This window comes from Carcharodon carcharias, chromosome 20, assembly GCF_017639515.1.
Source record: "Carcharodon carcharias isolate sCarCar2 chromosome 20, sCarCar2.pri, whole genome shotgun sequence".
Classification (NCBI taxonomy): Eukaryota; Metazoa; Chordata; class Chondrichthyes; order Lamniformes; family Lamnidae; genus Carcharodon; species Carcharodon carcharias.
The window spans coordinates 11,727,405-11,744,409 of NC_054486.1; the positions used below are offsets into that span (position 1 = coordinate 11,727,405).

General features: G+C 42.9%; 1 protein-coding gene across 2 annotated transcripts in view; it reads right to left on the minus strand.

Moving 5' to 3' along the window:
• The window catches only part of LOC121292222 (fibrous sheath-interacting protein 1-like), a 234,484-nt gene that overhangs the window by 3,062 nt on the left and 214,417 nt on the right, over positions 1 to 17,005 (minus strand). For both annotated transcript variants that reach the window (XM_041213930.1, XM_041213931.1), the window contains exon 3: positions 2,468 to 3,035. In XM_041213930.1, the coding sequence (XP_041069864.1) occupies positions 2,468 to 3,035 (568 nt within the window). The remainder of the gene's footprint in view (positions 1 to 2,467; positions 3,036 to 17,005) is intronic.

The window sequence follows — 17,005 nt, forward strand, 5'->3', positions numbered from 1 at the left end:
CATCTCCGTGTTCTGCTAGACCAGGGTCTTCATGGCGTCCGCCATCCTTCCCATGGAGACCTCCACAGAAGCCCATGTGGGCACCGCTGCAACAGAGAGCAGGCGGACGCACTCCTCTGACTCGCATGCCACTCTGTTGAGCGCTTTCAACAACGCTGAGTGATGTTCCCCCACCTTCTACCTACTCTCCAGGATGAGTCGGAAGGCTAAATCCAGAGGCTCATCATCTGACTAGGACCTCACAGATGCCTCTTCCCCAGCAGTCCTCCGAATGCTGGGGAGTTCAGCTGAAACTGCCTCCTTCTGCTGCGGATATATGTCTGTGTGGTGGCCACCAGACTGTGAATCTGAGCCTGGTCTGGATCTAGCTGAGGTGTGCGTCTCTGCATTGTGGAGCGTGTGGGTAAGTGCTGTGACGGGTCTTCCGGGCTGCTTATTTCCACCTCTGCACTGGAGGAGGTGTCCTCTTAGCTGCAGGTGAGGACCTGGATGGAGCTGAGGCACTGTCTGGCTGAGGGTCTCGGTCCCTTGGCAGAGCTCCCTGTGAACCAAAGTAGAGATAATAGTGCAACACAGCAGAGTCAAAAGCAGGAGAGAGAGCACTCATAGTTGCGCTGAGAGAGGGATGATATTGTGCAGGATCCTCAGGTGGGTGTTCACCGCCGACCTCGCCGTTGCCGCAGGCACCGTCCACGTCCTCACCAGTCAGCGCAATGGCACACTCCTCAAAGTGAGTGAGGGGCCTAATGTGGGCCACTCCTCTCCCGGTCTTGGACCTCTCCCTGCTGATGTGAGCCAACTTCTCCTGCATGAAAACAGATTGACAGAGTGTGAGCAGGACCCATGGCACTGTGTGGAATGTTTGTGTGCCGAGTGGAGCCATGGACAGGATGAGGATGCGAGCTTGAGAGGGTATGAGCCTGATGGAGATGTGAGGGTGTGTGTGAGAGTTAGTGGTGTTGTCCCTGGAGGTGTGAGATCCGAGTGGATGTGTGATGGGTTTGTGAGTGTATGAGTTGAGAGTGATGAGAAGATTGAGTTACCCTGGCGGAACAGATGAGACTATTCATCCTGTAGCGGTGCTGGGTCACTGTCCTCTTTTGCAGGGCATTGCTGCTGACCACCACTGTCACCACCCGCCGTGCTGGATTGGTGATGCCGCTGCCCGTCCTGTGGCCAGAGCGGTGGTAGAGGACAGCACAGTGGGCCTCCACGATATCCAAAAGGCATTCCAGTGACACGTCAGTAAACCTTGGGCCTGCAGTGTTATTGCTTTCAGGGCCGTGTCTTCTTTGCAGCAGTCGTGGGCTGGAAGCACTGAGAGCTATATGTGCGGCTGGACTTTAAATATGATGCCCAGCGTGCTGAAGCGGCAAGGTGATGGCGTGTCGGGTGAATGAGATTCCACCCGCCATGGAAATGGCGTGTTTCCCAGGAATGCATAATTATGCGGCGGGTTTGAGACAATACGGCGTGAAAAGCTGCCATTGCAGCCAGCGGGTAAGACATCGTTTTTCCGGCCCGCTGCCACACTTAGTGCAAATCTGGGATGATTCTGCCCAGTGCTACTCTTAGTACTCCTGAAACAGTGACAAGTAGTAAAACAGCGAGCTGAATAGCACAGTGGCATTTGGGATTGAGTTAAGTTCTTAACAATCAGTAATCCAAAATGTAACATGTAGCACAACATAATACTGTTGTGATAGTATGTAAATGTAAATGACAGATCAAACAATGGCCAGATATGGATTATAGATAGATTTTTGGTCCCAAACTGGTTCTGTGTAAATATACACAAGTGCAAGACAGCTGTAAAGAAGCTTAGTGACCTAAGGCAATTAAGGACACCCAACAGGTTGATCACAGAAGCCCTCTCTTAATATATGCCCTCCTATATGTGATGAAGAATGGCTGACAGTGAATGACAACATGCTGATTGGGTGGTTGAAGAGGTTATAGGTAATGAACATGAACTTAGCACAGCAATGACTGTAATAATTTGCATATTCAGCGGTAAGAGTGAGTAAAGGTTCCTTTTTGAAAGAAATGCAGAGCAATAAAGCAAATCACATTTGTTCTAAGTAAATAAATGCCTGAATATCACTTGGTAAGGTTAACAACCCTGGCAAACTGAAATGTTCATTGCCTAAACTCGTATTGTTGGTTCTGACCAAGCTGGGTGGTACAGCAGTATTTCCCTGCCTGTTCGTGGCATGTCGTATTAGAAATAACGTATACATGAGAATAAGCAGAAATCAATTTGAAACCTTCTAAAATAATGAAAATTCTTGGAGGGAGCAGCAGCTCAATCGCTTGCTATAAATATTCACATCTGCTTATCTTCTGAGTCCCATTCAGCTTCACTAAAAGGTAGGTTGTCACAGGATACAAAATATTGAAAAGATTACTTTTGATTCAACACTTCAGTCAAAATGTAATTTTAAGTGACAATGACATGTAATAGTACCTCTGTGTTGTAACTGTGGAACGGTGGGACTGTTGTCTTCTGTTGAGAGCTCGTTGTCCGTGGATTCATCAAAGCTTGGGTCATCCAGGAACACTGGCTTTTTCACTCGTTTAATCTTCAGTGCCCTGGTCATGTAGGATTCTTCATTACTACTCAGCATCCACCTCCCCACTTCACTCTCTGATTTATCATCACTTGCTGCTGAAGCAGTCAGCTGTTTCTCTGCCAACCTGCTGATGTTAGCCATGACTTTGTTGCAATAGTAACTCGGGTCTTCGCTCTCAATAGCAGCAGCTAGTATTTTGCTACCTCCCTCGGCTCTACTAGTAGCTGGAGACAGGCCTGAGTTGTATGCATCTTCCAAAAGCTGAGAAAGAACAGATTCCGACAGCCGTGGAGTATTGCAGACAGTCAGTGGTGGAGGCCTTAGGAAACATGAAGAGCCGGAAGGGTCAGGACCAGCATCCAAAGCTTTATTTTCAGATATTCTTCCTAAACTTTGACATCGGATGCATTCATCTAGTAAGGAACTCAACTGGTATTTTGATACGTACGGCATGTCACCAGCCTGGAACCAAAAGATTAAGTGAGTCAGCAATAAAATGAATCACCCACAGGGACGACTGTTAATGTTAATTTGCATTCATCAATTTCAAACTTCTGAGCAATAAAAAAAAAATCAACAGAAAGGAAACAGGAAAAGGAATTCCTTTGCAATAAAGTGGTTTCAATCCAAGAAACTTGCTGTGACGGGGGCAAAATGTCAGCTGATGCCTGTTTCTTAAGATTCCCCCAATCATGCAATACAGCTGCATGCATCACCTTAACACGTACAGTGTACGGTACAGGATATACGCAAAGAGTTGGATAGCCCCTGCCGGGACAGCGGCACGGAAGGATAAATCAGGTTTTATTTCTATTCAGCTAACTCAAAAAGAGCGGCTACATCATCTTTCAGTTTTAAACGCAGGAGTGTTATTCAGGTTGTCAACATTTTCTGGATATTTCCCAGCAGTTTATGTTACACCAAATTAGAACTGAGTCTTTTTAACGGGGCCATGAATCCAATGGAATTTTTTTTTAAAAAGTTGAACAAAAATCTCTCCATTGATTAAGTAATGATTTATTTGGCAAATGCTCATTGCCCATTAGGAAAGAGCGCAGGATAAGGTCTTAGGATAGAAACTCTCAAACTGGGGAAACTTTATTACCTTGATGTTCATTCGGACATTTGAATTGCCCTAATGTGCTGACATTTGAGACTGTATTACCCTAACAATTATTGGTGAAATTAATGCGATTAAAATCTGATAAATCTTGGGTCTGATGGTCTGTATCTCAGGACTCTAACAAAGATAGCGGATGCAGTGGCTTTGGTCTTTGAGAATTCCCCAGGCTCCAGGACAGTGCCCATGGATTGGAAGGAAGTAAATGTAACTGCACTCTTCAACAAAGGAAGAGAGGGAGTTTAGGAGACAATAGGTCAGTTAACCTGACAACAGTATAGAGAAAATGCTAGAATCCATCATTAACGATGTGGTAAAAAGGCACATGGAAAATTTGATCAAGTAGAGTTACAATGGTTTTATGAAAGGGAAATTGTGTTTGAAAAATCTATTCACGTTTTTTGATGTTGTAACTATTAGGGTAGATAAGAGGAACCAGTGGATGCAATATATTTACTTTTCAGATAAGGAGCCACAAAAGAGACTGTTACCCCAATCCCATGAGCTCTAACCTTGTATAACATATTAGCATGGGCAGAGGATTGGTTAACAGGCAGAAAACAAAGAGTAGCAATGAAGGGGTCTTTTTCGGGATGGCAAGGTGTAATTACTGGATGAAGAGAAATTTCTTCACTCGGGAGGTTGTGAATTCTTTGGAATTCTCTGTTTCAAAGGGCTCTGGATGCTCAGTTATGGGCACATTCAAGACTGAGATCAATGCCTTTTTTGAGCATTAAGGGAATCAAGAGATATGAGAAAGTGGAGCTGAGGTAGAAGACTATCCATGATCGTATTGAATGGCAGAGCAGTCTTGAGGGGCTGGATGATCTGCTCCTGCTCTTAATTTTTTATGGTTTTTGTGTTTTTAATACTCGATTGGAGAGTTAAGACTGTATCACAGGATATTTTGAAAGGTGGGAGTGATAAATGTGGGTCCGGAGCCTGCGTAGGTGAACAGCGGGACAGTGGAGGAGATTTTACCGGATACAGCCTCCTATTTTGCAGCTGCCGAGATCACTGCCACATTCAGAAGGGTAGTCAGTTTCACCAAGCTGATGGCCCAATCGGAAAGCTGGCAGCTTAGCCGCTTTGGCAGCACCACAATAAAGGTGGCCTCTGCTAAGACTGTAGGGAGAAGGTGAAGGCACCTGCAAGGTTGGGAGAGAAGTTTTATAATCTGCCGGGGCTGGCCTCCATGATCTGAGGGTATGAATCCTCCAGCTGTGATGTTGAAACTGCAGGGGCGACCACTGCCTCTGGTCAGCAGGCAGTCAATTGAGGTAATTAACTATTAGTTGCCATTTTACACCCCCAACAGCATTTTATCAGCATCAGAACAGCCCTCTGCTGTGTGGGGAGATGCCATACACATCAAGTGGCCTCTCAGAGGCTTTCCACGGGGGTCTTGGGAGTTGGGAGGAGGGGAGGGGGAGGGGAAAGTATTAGCCTTCCTTCCCAGGAGCTCTTTGACCCTAACCAACCCCCCCCCCCCCACCGACCCCCGCCAGTGGAAATGGTCACCCCTGCAGTTTACAGAGGTAAAATCCCCTCCGCTGTGCACCTACGCTGGTTCCGGACCCACATTTGGTCCCGGTGGTGGAACTCACAGCATGCTGGCGAAAATTTCAGCCAATTTTACTATTTCTGAAGGGACTGTTTATTATAGTGTTTTCCTCTTACAGCTGGCATGGTTTAAAACAGGCATTTCTTAAGCTTTCACACGACAATGCAGATGGATTCGTTTGGACAGGACTTAACCACTTGCAAAATATATAGACTGATATCTCCCGTTCTCCAGATGGTTGTACCCTGGTGGTATCCCAGAAGATGCGCTGTGGAACCCCTCGGAAGTCCCCATGTACTGGCTACATGGGAATTGCCAACTTCCACTGGGCAATTCCCCTGAATCTGGAACCCTCCAAAACTCTGAGTTAAAGTCAAAGATTTCAGATGGTTCAGGCTCACTAAGTAGAATAGTTACTCAGAAAAAGTTAAGAATAAACCACTTCTAATTGCTGGGTAACTATACTAGTGACCCCCTCAACTCCCCACTCGGCCTTTAACTACACCACCTAACCCCTAAATACTCCCAAACCCCGAATACCACCCCTACCCCACCAACTAACTTCCCAAAATGACTACTCCTCTGACCATCCGACTGCTCCCAACAACATACCCACCACCCGGCTAACCCCCAGCCCCTGATCCACCAACTGACTACCCCTGACTACCCCCAACCCAATTACTTCCCTTGCCCCCAACCAACCTTCCAACCCCCACCCCCAGCTACCTCTCACACCTCCACCCCCCCGACTAACACCATCCCCCCAATTTCCCATCCTCTGACTACCCCATCCCTCAACCCTGACTACCCCATCCCCCAAACCCCCGACTACCTCCACCCACAGGCTACCCCCTTCTCCCCACCTATACGGAAAAAGAAAATGTATTCAACGCACTCATGATTTTGCTGCATGATCAAATATAAATAAATATGATTCTAGTATGTGACTCCTTGGGCTCCACATATTTGTGCACACAAACCTGTACCTCATCAATATCCACGGCGTGTGTTGGTATGTTCTAGCTGGACTAGGCAGTTGCTGAAAGTGACAAAATGCTGCTCCAAACGGTAGCCTTATTACATCGTGCCCTATTTTACTGAACCTTTAGTCTTTCAAGTTAGAATTCTTTCTACTATTAAAGAAAAGTAACAGAATGATTTTTCTTGTTGAGACTATGTGACTTGCAATGTATGTATGTATTGTGTGTTATTAGCAGCCATTATATGGATTGTACTTAATGAATTGCTTTGTGGATTCCAATGATTTTAGAGGAATTAAATAATCTGTATCATGTTTATATTATATATTCTTGGAGGATATTGGGGCAATTACAGCAATTAAGTGAAATTAAACACAGTTAAAGCGCAAGCTTTTGTAAAATTATCTTAGCAACAGAGAATAGACCATTATCACCAGTTTAGTAACAGGGAATGACCTATAATGACATTATTGGCTTAGCACAAACACACATTGGTTTCCCACACCACTTCCAACTGGTGTTTCATTGTCCACTGGCAGTAATACTATGTAAATAGCACAATGTGCTACACAATCAGGTCAAAAAACCTTTTACGTCTTGATGTATCGCTTGAGGAACTTCAGTTTTCTTAAGGACGAAGACAGATCTTTCACAGGTTCAATGATTTATTATCTTTGCTTTATTATGGAATAATCAATCGCATCAATTTTGTCCACCTTTCTCACAAAATCTTCTTCCTATTAATTTAGTGCATTTCCAGGTTTCCTCATGTTCCAAAACGTTTAAATCGCTTTCAGTTTAAATCACTTGTTTTCTTCTAATTGCCTTTCAATCTAGCGCTTTTCAAACAAACAATTGACAAATTCAAAATTTCAGCATAAGACAATCCACTCATCTCTGCTTTGTGTTTAATATGAACATAAAAGTATTCTTCTCATATCTGGTGTTGCACTGAGTTGATTTGTAGTTGTTTGCAAAGTGGAACCACAGAGCATCATGGCACCCATGTAAATGCATGCACTACACATCTAAACCTAAGTGTATCTACTTGCTGGGCACCTGGATTAGATACACAGCACATACCCAGTCATCTGTGTATCTAAACAGTTGCTTGGCAGTACAGAACTTGAATATTGCTGTAAAGAGAAACATGTTACCAAAGCTTTTCATCTTGCACTCATCAGGATAAGCACAAGAATGCCAAATTTCAAATGATCACAACAATTTATATCACAGGAGAAAAGGGTGCTGATTGGTCGGCAAGTTTACTTTGATTGGCTGGGGCATTGCCATGGAAAATGCAATGGGGAAGGCTTCCCAAGCTCCCGTGTAATTCAAAAAAGGTGCAAGGATTGAACATATTGAACATATATAAGGAATGTGTTCAAACCTTGCAGCTTTTTGAATCACCCAGGAGTTTGGGAAGCCTATAGTTCCCTATTGCTTTTTCCATGGCAATGCCTTGGTCAATCAAAGTGAACTTGCCAACCAACCAGCACCCTTTTCTTCTGTAGTATAAATTGTTGCGATCCCTTGAAATTTGGCATTCTTGCATTTGTCCTGATGAGTGCAAGATGAAAACCTGTCTCTCTTTTTAGCAATGCATGTGCATCTACTTGCTGGTACTTGGATTGGGTGCTTGGTGTCTGCCCACTTATATACATTTCCTTCTCCCTTAAAGAATTCCAATTTTAGGACTCAGCAGGTTACCTCAAGCAAATGAATGTGTCAAACCTTCAACTGCTGACTGGGTTTTTAGAAAGGTTATTGGTGCACTTCAAATGCCTGACCATGTTCAATAGAATTTGAGAATACTATACACCTATACTTTGCTTCAATTAAAAAATATTCCTGATATATAAAGTTTCTTTTGTCAAAGAAATGCAACTCAAAGGGTTATTGTTAATGAGGGTGAGATTAGCATAGGATTCCAATGGAATCTATGAAGCATCCTCAGTACATCACACTGGACCACTTAGCATTACATTCTTTTCAGAAAGCTGTTGACAGCCAATGATTTGTATTCACTCACTCCGTAAGCATCAGTTCTATAGGGTCATTCGACATTGTTCATTCCATTTCAGTTTTGAGCCTGCACTAATTTAAGTAAAAAAAAATCAGATGAAAGGATTGCTTAAGCACAGATTCATTTGTTGAGGAAGGCCCAAAAGCTGCAAAGCGGCAGCTGACAATGTCGGTGGAACAATCTTGCTGTCCCAGACAGCGCTCAGAAGGGTAAACAAGACCATAAAAGCTCTTTAATGACTGCATAAACGTGAAGTAGGCAGGGTCAATGCAGCCTGTCATTAAGAGGAGGCTATAATTACTCTGACGGCACGTTGATGGAAAGAGTTCAATCTCAAGTACCACAACTCTCACTGCAAGCATTGATCAGAACAAAATTCAGAGGCTCTCTCGCGCGTCTCTGCAATGACCTTTCAGCAGGAATCCAATGCACGTTGTTATCAGTATATCCCCACACCCTGCTTCCTGCTGAACCAATTGACCCTTGTCCCCCTTTCCTCCAAAGGTTTTTATTCTTAAATGCATTCCACATTCCACGCGGGACTATAGGATAGATCTTAAACCTCAGCTGGATGCAGCTGAAATTCCAAGTCATCAATGTCTGGTATATTCCTGCTGCGAATCCTGGCTTAGAGTTGAGACATTCAGGAAGTACCTGTCTATGAATTACAGCCACTTATTTTCTATTAAAACTGTATAAAATAGTTTGAAGATCCTGGCCTTATAGCTCCTTGTCACTACTCTGCATTTTCTTAAATTGTGTTATAGGCTGGGAAACATCATGCGTTGCCTCCTTAGGACGCTATTGGACTCACTCCAAAATTGTAGAAATGAGCCATAAGCAATACGCATACTTTGTATAACTGTCATGAATAAAAGTAACTACAAAATCTTGGTTTGAAAGAGTCAACGTATTGAAGGAAAATAATTTAAGAAAAGGTTTCAATCCTAAATTTATGAATCATTATGGCACTACTTTTGTATTCCCAGTGAGTAATTTAATATCTGTCTTTCAATGCAAATTGCTTTGACAGATGTTAAAATATCAAAGGTATTTAGTAAATGTGATGTTAAAATGGTACAATCATCACGTCATCTATTGTTATTTTGTCAAGGAGACTAAGTGAGATTCAATCCTGAAAAAACAGGTGTTTAGGATCAAAGGTAAAGTAAATGACAATTACTCAGGAGGTTTTATTCGTCAATTGCATTCTTACGACTCATATTAATATTTGAAGATTAACATAAAGCAAACATTTCCAACTGTGAATATAATACCTGGGAGTGGGGTTTATGGTCGTGTGGATCATATCTCAAACATGTGCATTGATACAGAATATACTCTTTACATCATGTGTTGACCAAGATCTTCACAGGTATTTTACGTATTACTTAATAAATCTCACTGTTGAAGAGGCTGGCCATAGCTTGCTTTTCACATTCCTGGCTTTTGGGTTAGGATCACACTTTCATGTTAGTAACCAGCATGTGAACACATTCCTGTTCAATTCTTATGCCTGTTATTTTAACCAAAGTGAAAACCCACATTGAATCACAGCTCATTAACGGTACTAATATTGTACAGTGTGTTTTCAACCTATTTGCCGTTTGAGAGTTCACGAGCCAGTCACACGTACTCATAACTTTTTTCATTTCTGGCTGCAGCCTTTACTATATTTCAATGGCATAGAGTTGAATATGTCCTTCTAAGGACAAACTTTTGAAACAACTTTACGCACAAAATATTCCCTCGAATTCACCAGAAAAAGAAAGCAAGGACATGGATATATAAATAGAGTGTGTGTTCTCTTAGTAAAGGAAAATACTTGCTGGTGTATTTCTCATGGACTGCAAAAGCACTTGAATTAAAAATTAACCATCTACAAATGCAACTATAAACTATTGTTGCGACCAACTGGAACAGAGAATGCTTCAGCTTCATTTCATTTGCATTTTGAGTGTCACCCTTCTATTGGCCTTGATGAGACTTCCAATTCCAAGCTAGAGTCTGACATTTTACTGAGATTACATTGGTACTGGGCTTTCAGTCTTGGATGAAATTGTAAATAATTAACCTAAGGCAGGAACTAAGGAGGAGCTATCTAATTACTTAGCTTTCAGGAAATCAAGTGGTATGGGGATTAGGCAGGAAATTGGAGTTGAAGCTGAACATCACCCATGATCATATTGAATGGTGGAAGTGGTTTAAGGGACCATATAGTCAACTCCTGTTTCCTCTTATGTATTACAGTGGGAAACTGATTAAAGTTCTAATTTTTTCACATGGAGAAGTCCTTCCTGCTCGCGGAGCCAGTTTGCTGAGCGGGTGGGACATGCGGGGGGGGAGGAGTGGGGAGTGGAGGCGGCTCAAACGAAGCTTGGAACTCATTTAGACTACCACAGCACCCATTGCTGAGCCTGCTAGTTATCCAGAGGGAGAGGTCCGTGGTTTATGCCAAAGCATTCCGCTATAGCAGAGGGAAGTGAGATGTTACAGGTGAGCCTGAGGCCTGACACATGGGGCAGGGCAGCCCCTTTCTTCATCGATGCTGACCTGGATCTAATGCCAGGGGCTGTGAGGGAGAGGAGATATGTCTTCTTCCTCTTCATATCACAGGGGTAGCTCTCTGTTCAGCTTCATCTCCCTCCACCTCCTTGTCCTCCTCTCTCAACTCCTCCTTCTCCCCCGATGAGTTGTCTCCTTCCAGGGCTTCAATGTCCTCACCTCTCTGGAGGGCAGTTGTTTTTGAAATGCCACCATGGTCTGCAGCTGAACTTTGGAAAAAGCCAGAAGTGAAGCAGTTCAAGCTTACAGTGACTTTGATGTCCACTGGCAGGGCATGGTGACCTGTGCTGTAAGGTGTGAGGTCTTTGACGGTTAGGGCACAGGTGTCTGTGACCATCTCCCTGGAGAGTCACAGTCTCAGCTGAAGTGTCATCTTCAAGTCTGGGCATTACACTTTAGGAAAGATGTCAAGGCTGTGGTGAGGATGCAGAAGAAATTTACTTGAATGGCACCAGGGATAAGTTACCTCGGTTATGTGGAGAGAATAGAGAAGCTGGGATTACTCTCCTTAGAGCTGGGAAGATTAAGAGTAGATTTGATTGAAGTGTTCAAACTCATAAATAGTTTGAAAGAGTAAATAACGAAAACCAGCTTCCAGTGGCAGAAGGGTCAGTGACCAGTGGATACAGATTTAAGGTGATGGGTTATAGAACCAGAAGCAACATGAGGAAAGTTTTTTTTAGACACAATGAGTTGTTCTGACCTGGAATGCAATGACTGAAAGGGTGGTGGTAGCAGATTCAATAGAAAAAAGTCAAGGAGAATTGGATAAGTTCTTGAAGAAAAAATGATAATAGGGCTATGAGAAAGAGCGTGGGAGTGGGATTAATTTGATATAGCTCTGCCAAAGAGGCAGCACTGGAATAGGAATAATGGGCCAAATGATCTCCTGGACTGTATCATTCTATGGTTTGACTCAAAGACGAACTGAAGCTGACACCCAATTGTTGATGACATAATAAATTGAAACTGTATGGGATACATTACTTATTCTGATAGTGGGACTGAAGTGATTGTCAAAAGAGGTGTTATTAACCCAGGGCCTTGAATGATATATGTCAGTTCATCTGGGTCAGTTGATTAATTTTCATAGCATTCCAACTCTCAATAACCCCACTTATCCAGCTACCTTAGTAGTCAGGGGTGTTTACTGCTTAAATAAGAGTATTTTAAAAGAATAACTGATGAAAAGGTAAAAAAAGAGATGTTTATAACTATTTTGTAAGATTCTGTCTTTTAAATAATTTATTTTTCAGAATTTGATTTGACCATTAATTCTGAGTTTCTTCCTCTAAATTATCCATAAATGCGAACTACATTTTATATTAGCGTGTTAATGATGTGTTGGCCACAAACAGTTATGCTGCCTGTACTTGAAAACAGATAAATAAATTTGATTTAACAGAGCAAAGGACCATTGTAGAAGAGGGTTTAACTGACTTGGTCTGCAGTGATAACTCCTGCTAATAATCTGGCACCAAACAAGAAAAATCTTTCAGCACTAATAGCCAAATGGCTGCTACCATATTGGTGAGTTGGTATTTTCACAACTAGAACCCTAAAACCTTAAACCAGCTTATATTTCACCCCTTTCCTATTTCTACTTAGTTCTGTCGAAGGATCATGAGGACTCGAAACGTCAACTCTTTTCTTCTCCGCCGATGCTGCCAGACCTGCTCAGTTTTTCCAGGTAATTCTGTTTTTGTTTTGGATTTCCAGCATCCGCAGTTTTTTGTTCTTATTTTAGAACCCTAAAATCTCCATTTACCTGATTTTTTATAAGACTAGCCAGATGAAATAAAGGGATCAAGGCTAAATAAAACAGAGACACAGTTAAACGAAGAAAACAAAAGCAAATATCTGTAGCTCTTAAACTTCTCACCACCTAGACACTGTGGAGTCGTTTGTGAAATATTTACACATACCAAAGTTTAGGTACCCTTTAATCAAAGGGTAGTTTACATTTTGCAAACATTTTGCTAAGTGTTAAAAACAAATCAGTGAACTATGTAATGCTGCAGTTTGGAATATGATGCCATCAAACAGAACTGTGAACTTCAGTGAATCCTGAAATACCTTAACCAGCTGGTAGGTATATGAAACTTTAACCTGACCTCAAGAGCCTCTCAGCTTGGACACCTAGAGGCAGACTTTTGCCCTTGGCGTGCGGGATCGGTGGGGGTGGGCGGGGACGGTTGGGAAACCAACCGCCACCCGTGATCGGCAGCGCTCCGCAATTTTATGCGGGTGGGCCAATTAAGGCCCATCCAGCGTGATATGCAAGCAGCAGTGCTCAGGGCTGCCTGAGCGGGTGGGGGAGGGCGAGCAGCCTAGCACGAACTTCATGCATGCGCATGAAAGAGCGCTGCATAATCACCCAGAGGCACAGAGCTGCCTCAGGGAGATGAACAATACATTGAAAAAATTATTAAACAGCACAAAAAATGAATGAAACATGTTTTTAGTTAAAAATTAAAGATTTGATTTCATTTGTATTTGACTTTGGATAACTCGTCCTGCCCTTGGATGAGGTTTCCAAAAAAATGCAAAGGCTGCTTGGCCTTTTAGCCTGCCCGTCAACCGTTATGTTGAATGGAGTGTGAAAAATTCAGCACAATTGATAACTTAATGGCCTTAAAAGGTCTTTTAATTCTCAGCAGGCGTGCTGTTGGCTCCAGCATGCGACTGAACTATAACGCATTGACATCGGCATGCTCGGCCAACGTCATCGCATGTCATTTCATGTCCAGTTGGGTCAGGCACACGCCCACTTGCCTAGCTAAAAATCCTGCCCCTGATGTCCAGGTGAATTTGACTGCGTAGTGTTGGTCAAGATTAAAGCAATGATAGCAATTCAGGAAATTCTGAGCAATACTGTGAAGAAAGGGGCTACTGGGGGAGAGGGGCTGAGGTTCAGGTAAACTGCAAGACTAGTCAAATTTTAGTATTTCAAGATTACACAGTCAATGCTACAGACTGTAAAAAGATTGGGGAGCACAAAGAGGGATAATGCATCACAGGGAATATTATTTATGACTAGGGTTGCCATCCCTCTCGGCTGGGCCCGGAGTCTCCAGAAATGTAAAATCAATCTCCAGGTCATTGCTGTGGCAAAAGGAATCAAAGCATATGGGGAGAAAGCGGGAGCAACCTATTGAGTTGGATGATCAGCCAAGATCATAATGAATGGCGGAGCAGGCTCAAAGGGCCGAATGGTCTACTCCTGTTCCTAGTTTCTATGTAACCCTGGAGAAAAATCATCACGACTTCAAAACATGTTTTTTTGGTTATTTTCTTTGAATATTTCACTTTACCAGGCACAAAAATATTGAAAATAGGGGAGAAAAGGCCATCTGGCTGACAATTAAGCAGCATCCAATTAGGTAATGAGTCTTTTTGCTTTCCAATTGGCGTAGGAAGACAGTGCTTCACAAGGGTGGATGTGGCCAATGGTGGCTGCAATTTGGGGCAAGTCATCATGAAATCTCCAGAAATAAATTTATTCACAACAAAAACAAAAATACCTGGAAAAACCCAGCAGGTCTGACAGCATCTGTGGAGAGGGATACAGTTGACGTTTCGAATCCGTATGACCCTTCATCAGATCTAAGACGTATAGAAATGAGATGAAATATAAGCTAGTAAAGGGGATGGGACAGGAGAGCTCGATAGGGGGCCAGTGATAGGTGGAGGTCAAGAAGACACTGCCAAAGATGTCATAGACAAAAGGACAAAGGGGTGTTGACGGTGGTGATATTATCTAAAAGATGTGCTAATGGGGACATAAAGGGAAGCAAGCTAGTGGCAGATGGCCCTAGTGTGGTTGGGGTGGGGAGAAGGAATCAAAATGGGCTAAAAGGTGGAGATGAAACAATAGATCAAAATAAATTTTAAAATAGGAGGGAAGAGAAAAAAATATAGTGTAAAAAATTATAAATTATTGGAAAAAGGGGAATCGGAAAGGGGGTGGGGAGGGAGGAGAGAGTTCATGATCTGAAATTGTTGAACTCAATATTCAGTCCGGAAGGCTGCAAAGTGCCTAGTCGGAAGATGAGGTGCTGTTCCTCCAGTTTGCGTTGAGCTGCCGGTATGACACCCACCCAATGCTTAGTATCATCGCTGGATCGGAGGTGAGTGATGGCTGGGGTGGGTGGGAGTCACATGGTGGGGGTCAAGCGGAGGGGGCGTTTCAGCAGCAAAGGCAGAAGGGTGGCTCTCAACTGCCCATCCACCTTCCTGATGCCAGGTCCCTCGATCAGGCACTGAGTGCCATTTAGCAAAGGGACAACACCCACCACTGCCCTCCCACGTACACCCCAGCAACTTGCAAGCAACCCTACATGGGTTTGATTGTCATGCTTCCCACATGGTGAGCCCCACACCCTGCCCCCCACCCCACACCCCACTGATTGCCACAGATTAATACTATTGGCAGCAGTAAGAGGCCCTCAAGTGGGCAGTAATTCCCCACTTAAGGGTCTCAGTTGGTGTCAGGTCAGGGAGGCCCATCTGTCATGTTATTGTATATAATGTTATTGGAAATAACATTATATACATTAACTTGTAGTAGGGTCTGTGTCTGTGACTGTGGGTGTGTGTGTCTTAATTGGATTAAAATCAGCTAGTCTGGGTGCTTTGATGTATAGTAGCTTTGAGATATAAACAGTCCGGTAGAGGGTACATTTGCATTATGTTGAATAAATCATTCAAAGAATCGGGGTGAAATCTTGCACCTAACTAGAAGACAACAAGCAATATGTTTATATTACTAATAAAACTGGTACTATGAAAGAGGTTTTATTGTTAGAAGAAGTGGCGTTCAAAGGGCCTGGTGATACAGTGAGAATTGAAAGGGAAGACTAGATATATACAGAAGAGATTTGTGTGTGGAAGTTAGAGGCATGTGAGATCTAAGCTGCCTATAAGCCTTCAACCGTTGCGAAGGAAACGAAACGAAAGGAACCTCATTTTGAATTTGTAAGATAAAATGTGCTTTGCCTGGTGTCTGTTTAAAGTCTATGGGTTAATGTTGCCTTGAGAAGATTTTAGGAGTGATTAATTTGAGGATATGTTTAATAATTATTTTGGTAGTAATTTGAAGACATGTAAGTGTTTAACTTCTTATTAAAATTAATAAATGTTTAATTTAATTTATACAAAAAACCTCTGGAGCCTTGATGGTTTCATTTCTGAATTCAGAGCTGCAACTCAAAATATACCAATTGAAAATATAGGTTATGACAGTTGTTTAAAGTTTCCCTCTGGGATTTTAAATAACTCAGCCTTTACCAACTGCTGTGTCATAACACCGTCCATGATCCTTTCCACCACGTGCTTAGTCAGGATGGAGGGAGGAAGGTGGTTCCCAGACATCACCCTCCCACCTGATTAAATGCCCTCCAGCCACCAGACCCGCCATGGAGGAGGGCATTAAATTCCACCCTCTGTTTCAGTTTACATCCACAAAAACTTTGAAAAAGTATACATAATCACAACCAATAAATGGAAGAAACATTCCAAAGGATTTTTACTCAGTCTATGGTGCAACTTTACCCAGGTAGATGCAGGAAACTAGGACTACAAGCGCAGAAAAAATATTTTCTTAATCATGGGAAAAGTCTGATCTAAAGATGCTGCTGTTGGCCATTCATAGTCCCAAATGACTTTGTGACTAGAAGGGAAAATAATAGGATGTTCAACTCTCCATTGACTACAAGATGAGCATGAGGGGGAATCAGAGGATTAGACAAGAGCCTGCACGTCCCACCTACTGAATATCCTGAATCATTGTGACAAAGTGTCATAGAATGCCAGAAATGTCTGTCCATCACTAGCATCTGGCATTGCTGTGGTGGCATAGTGGAGTTTAATTACCTAAATTTAGAAAGCAACCATTTCACCTTCAGTGATAAAAACAAAAAAACTGCGGATCCGCCGATGCTGCCAGACCTGCTGAGTTTTTCCAGGTAATTCTGTTTTTATTTCACCTTCAGTGCCTGCTGCAGCAAGTCTCTGCGTCCTACGTCTAGTAGCTTCGACAGAGGAAGGCAACAGCCCAACAAAAATACGTAAATGTTTCTTAGGCCAGAAGGTAAATCGGGGTCAGGGCGCATCTGTGTGGCAGATGGAAGTACCAGTATGTAGGCGATGGTCCCAATTCCACTACAGCAGAAAAAC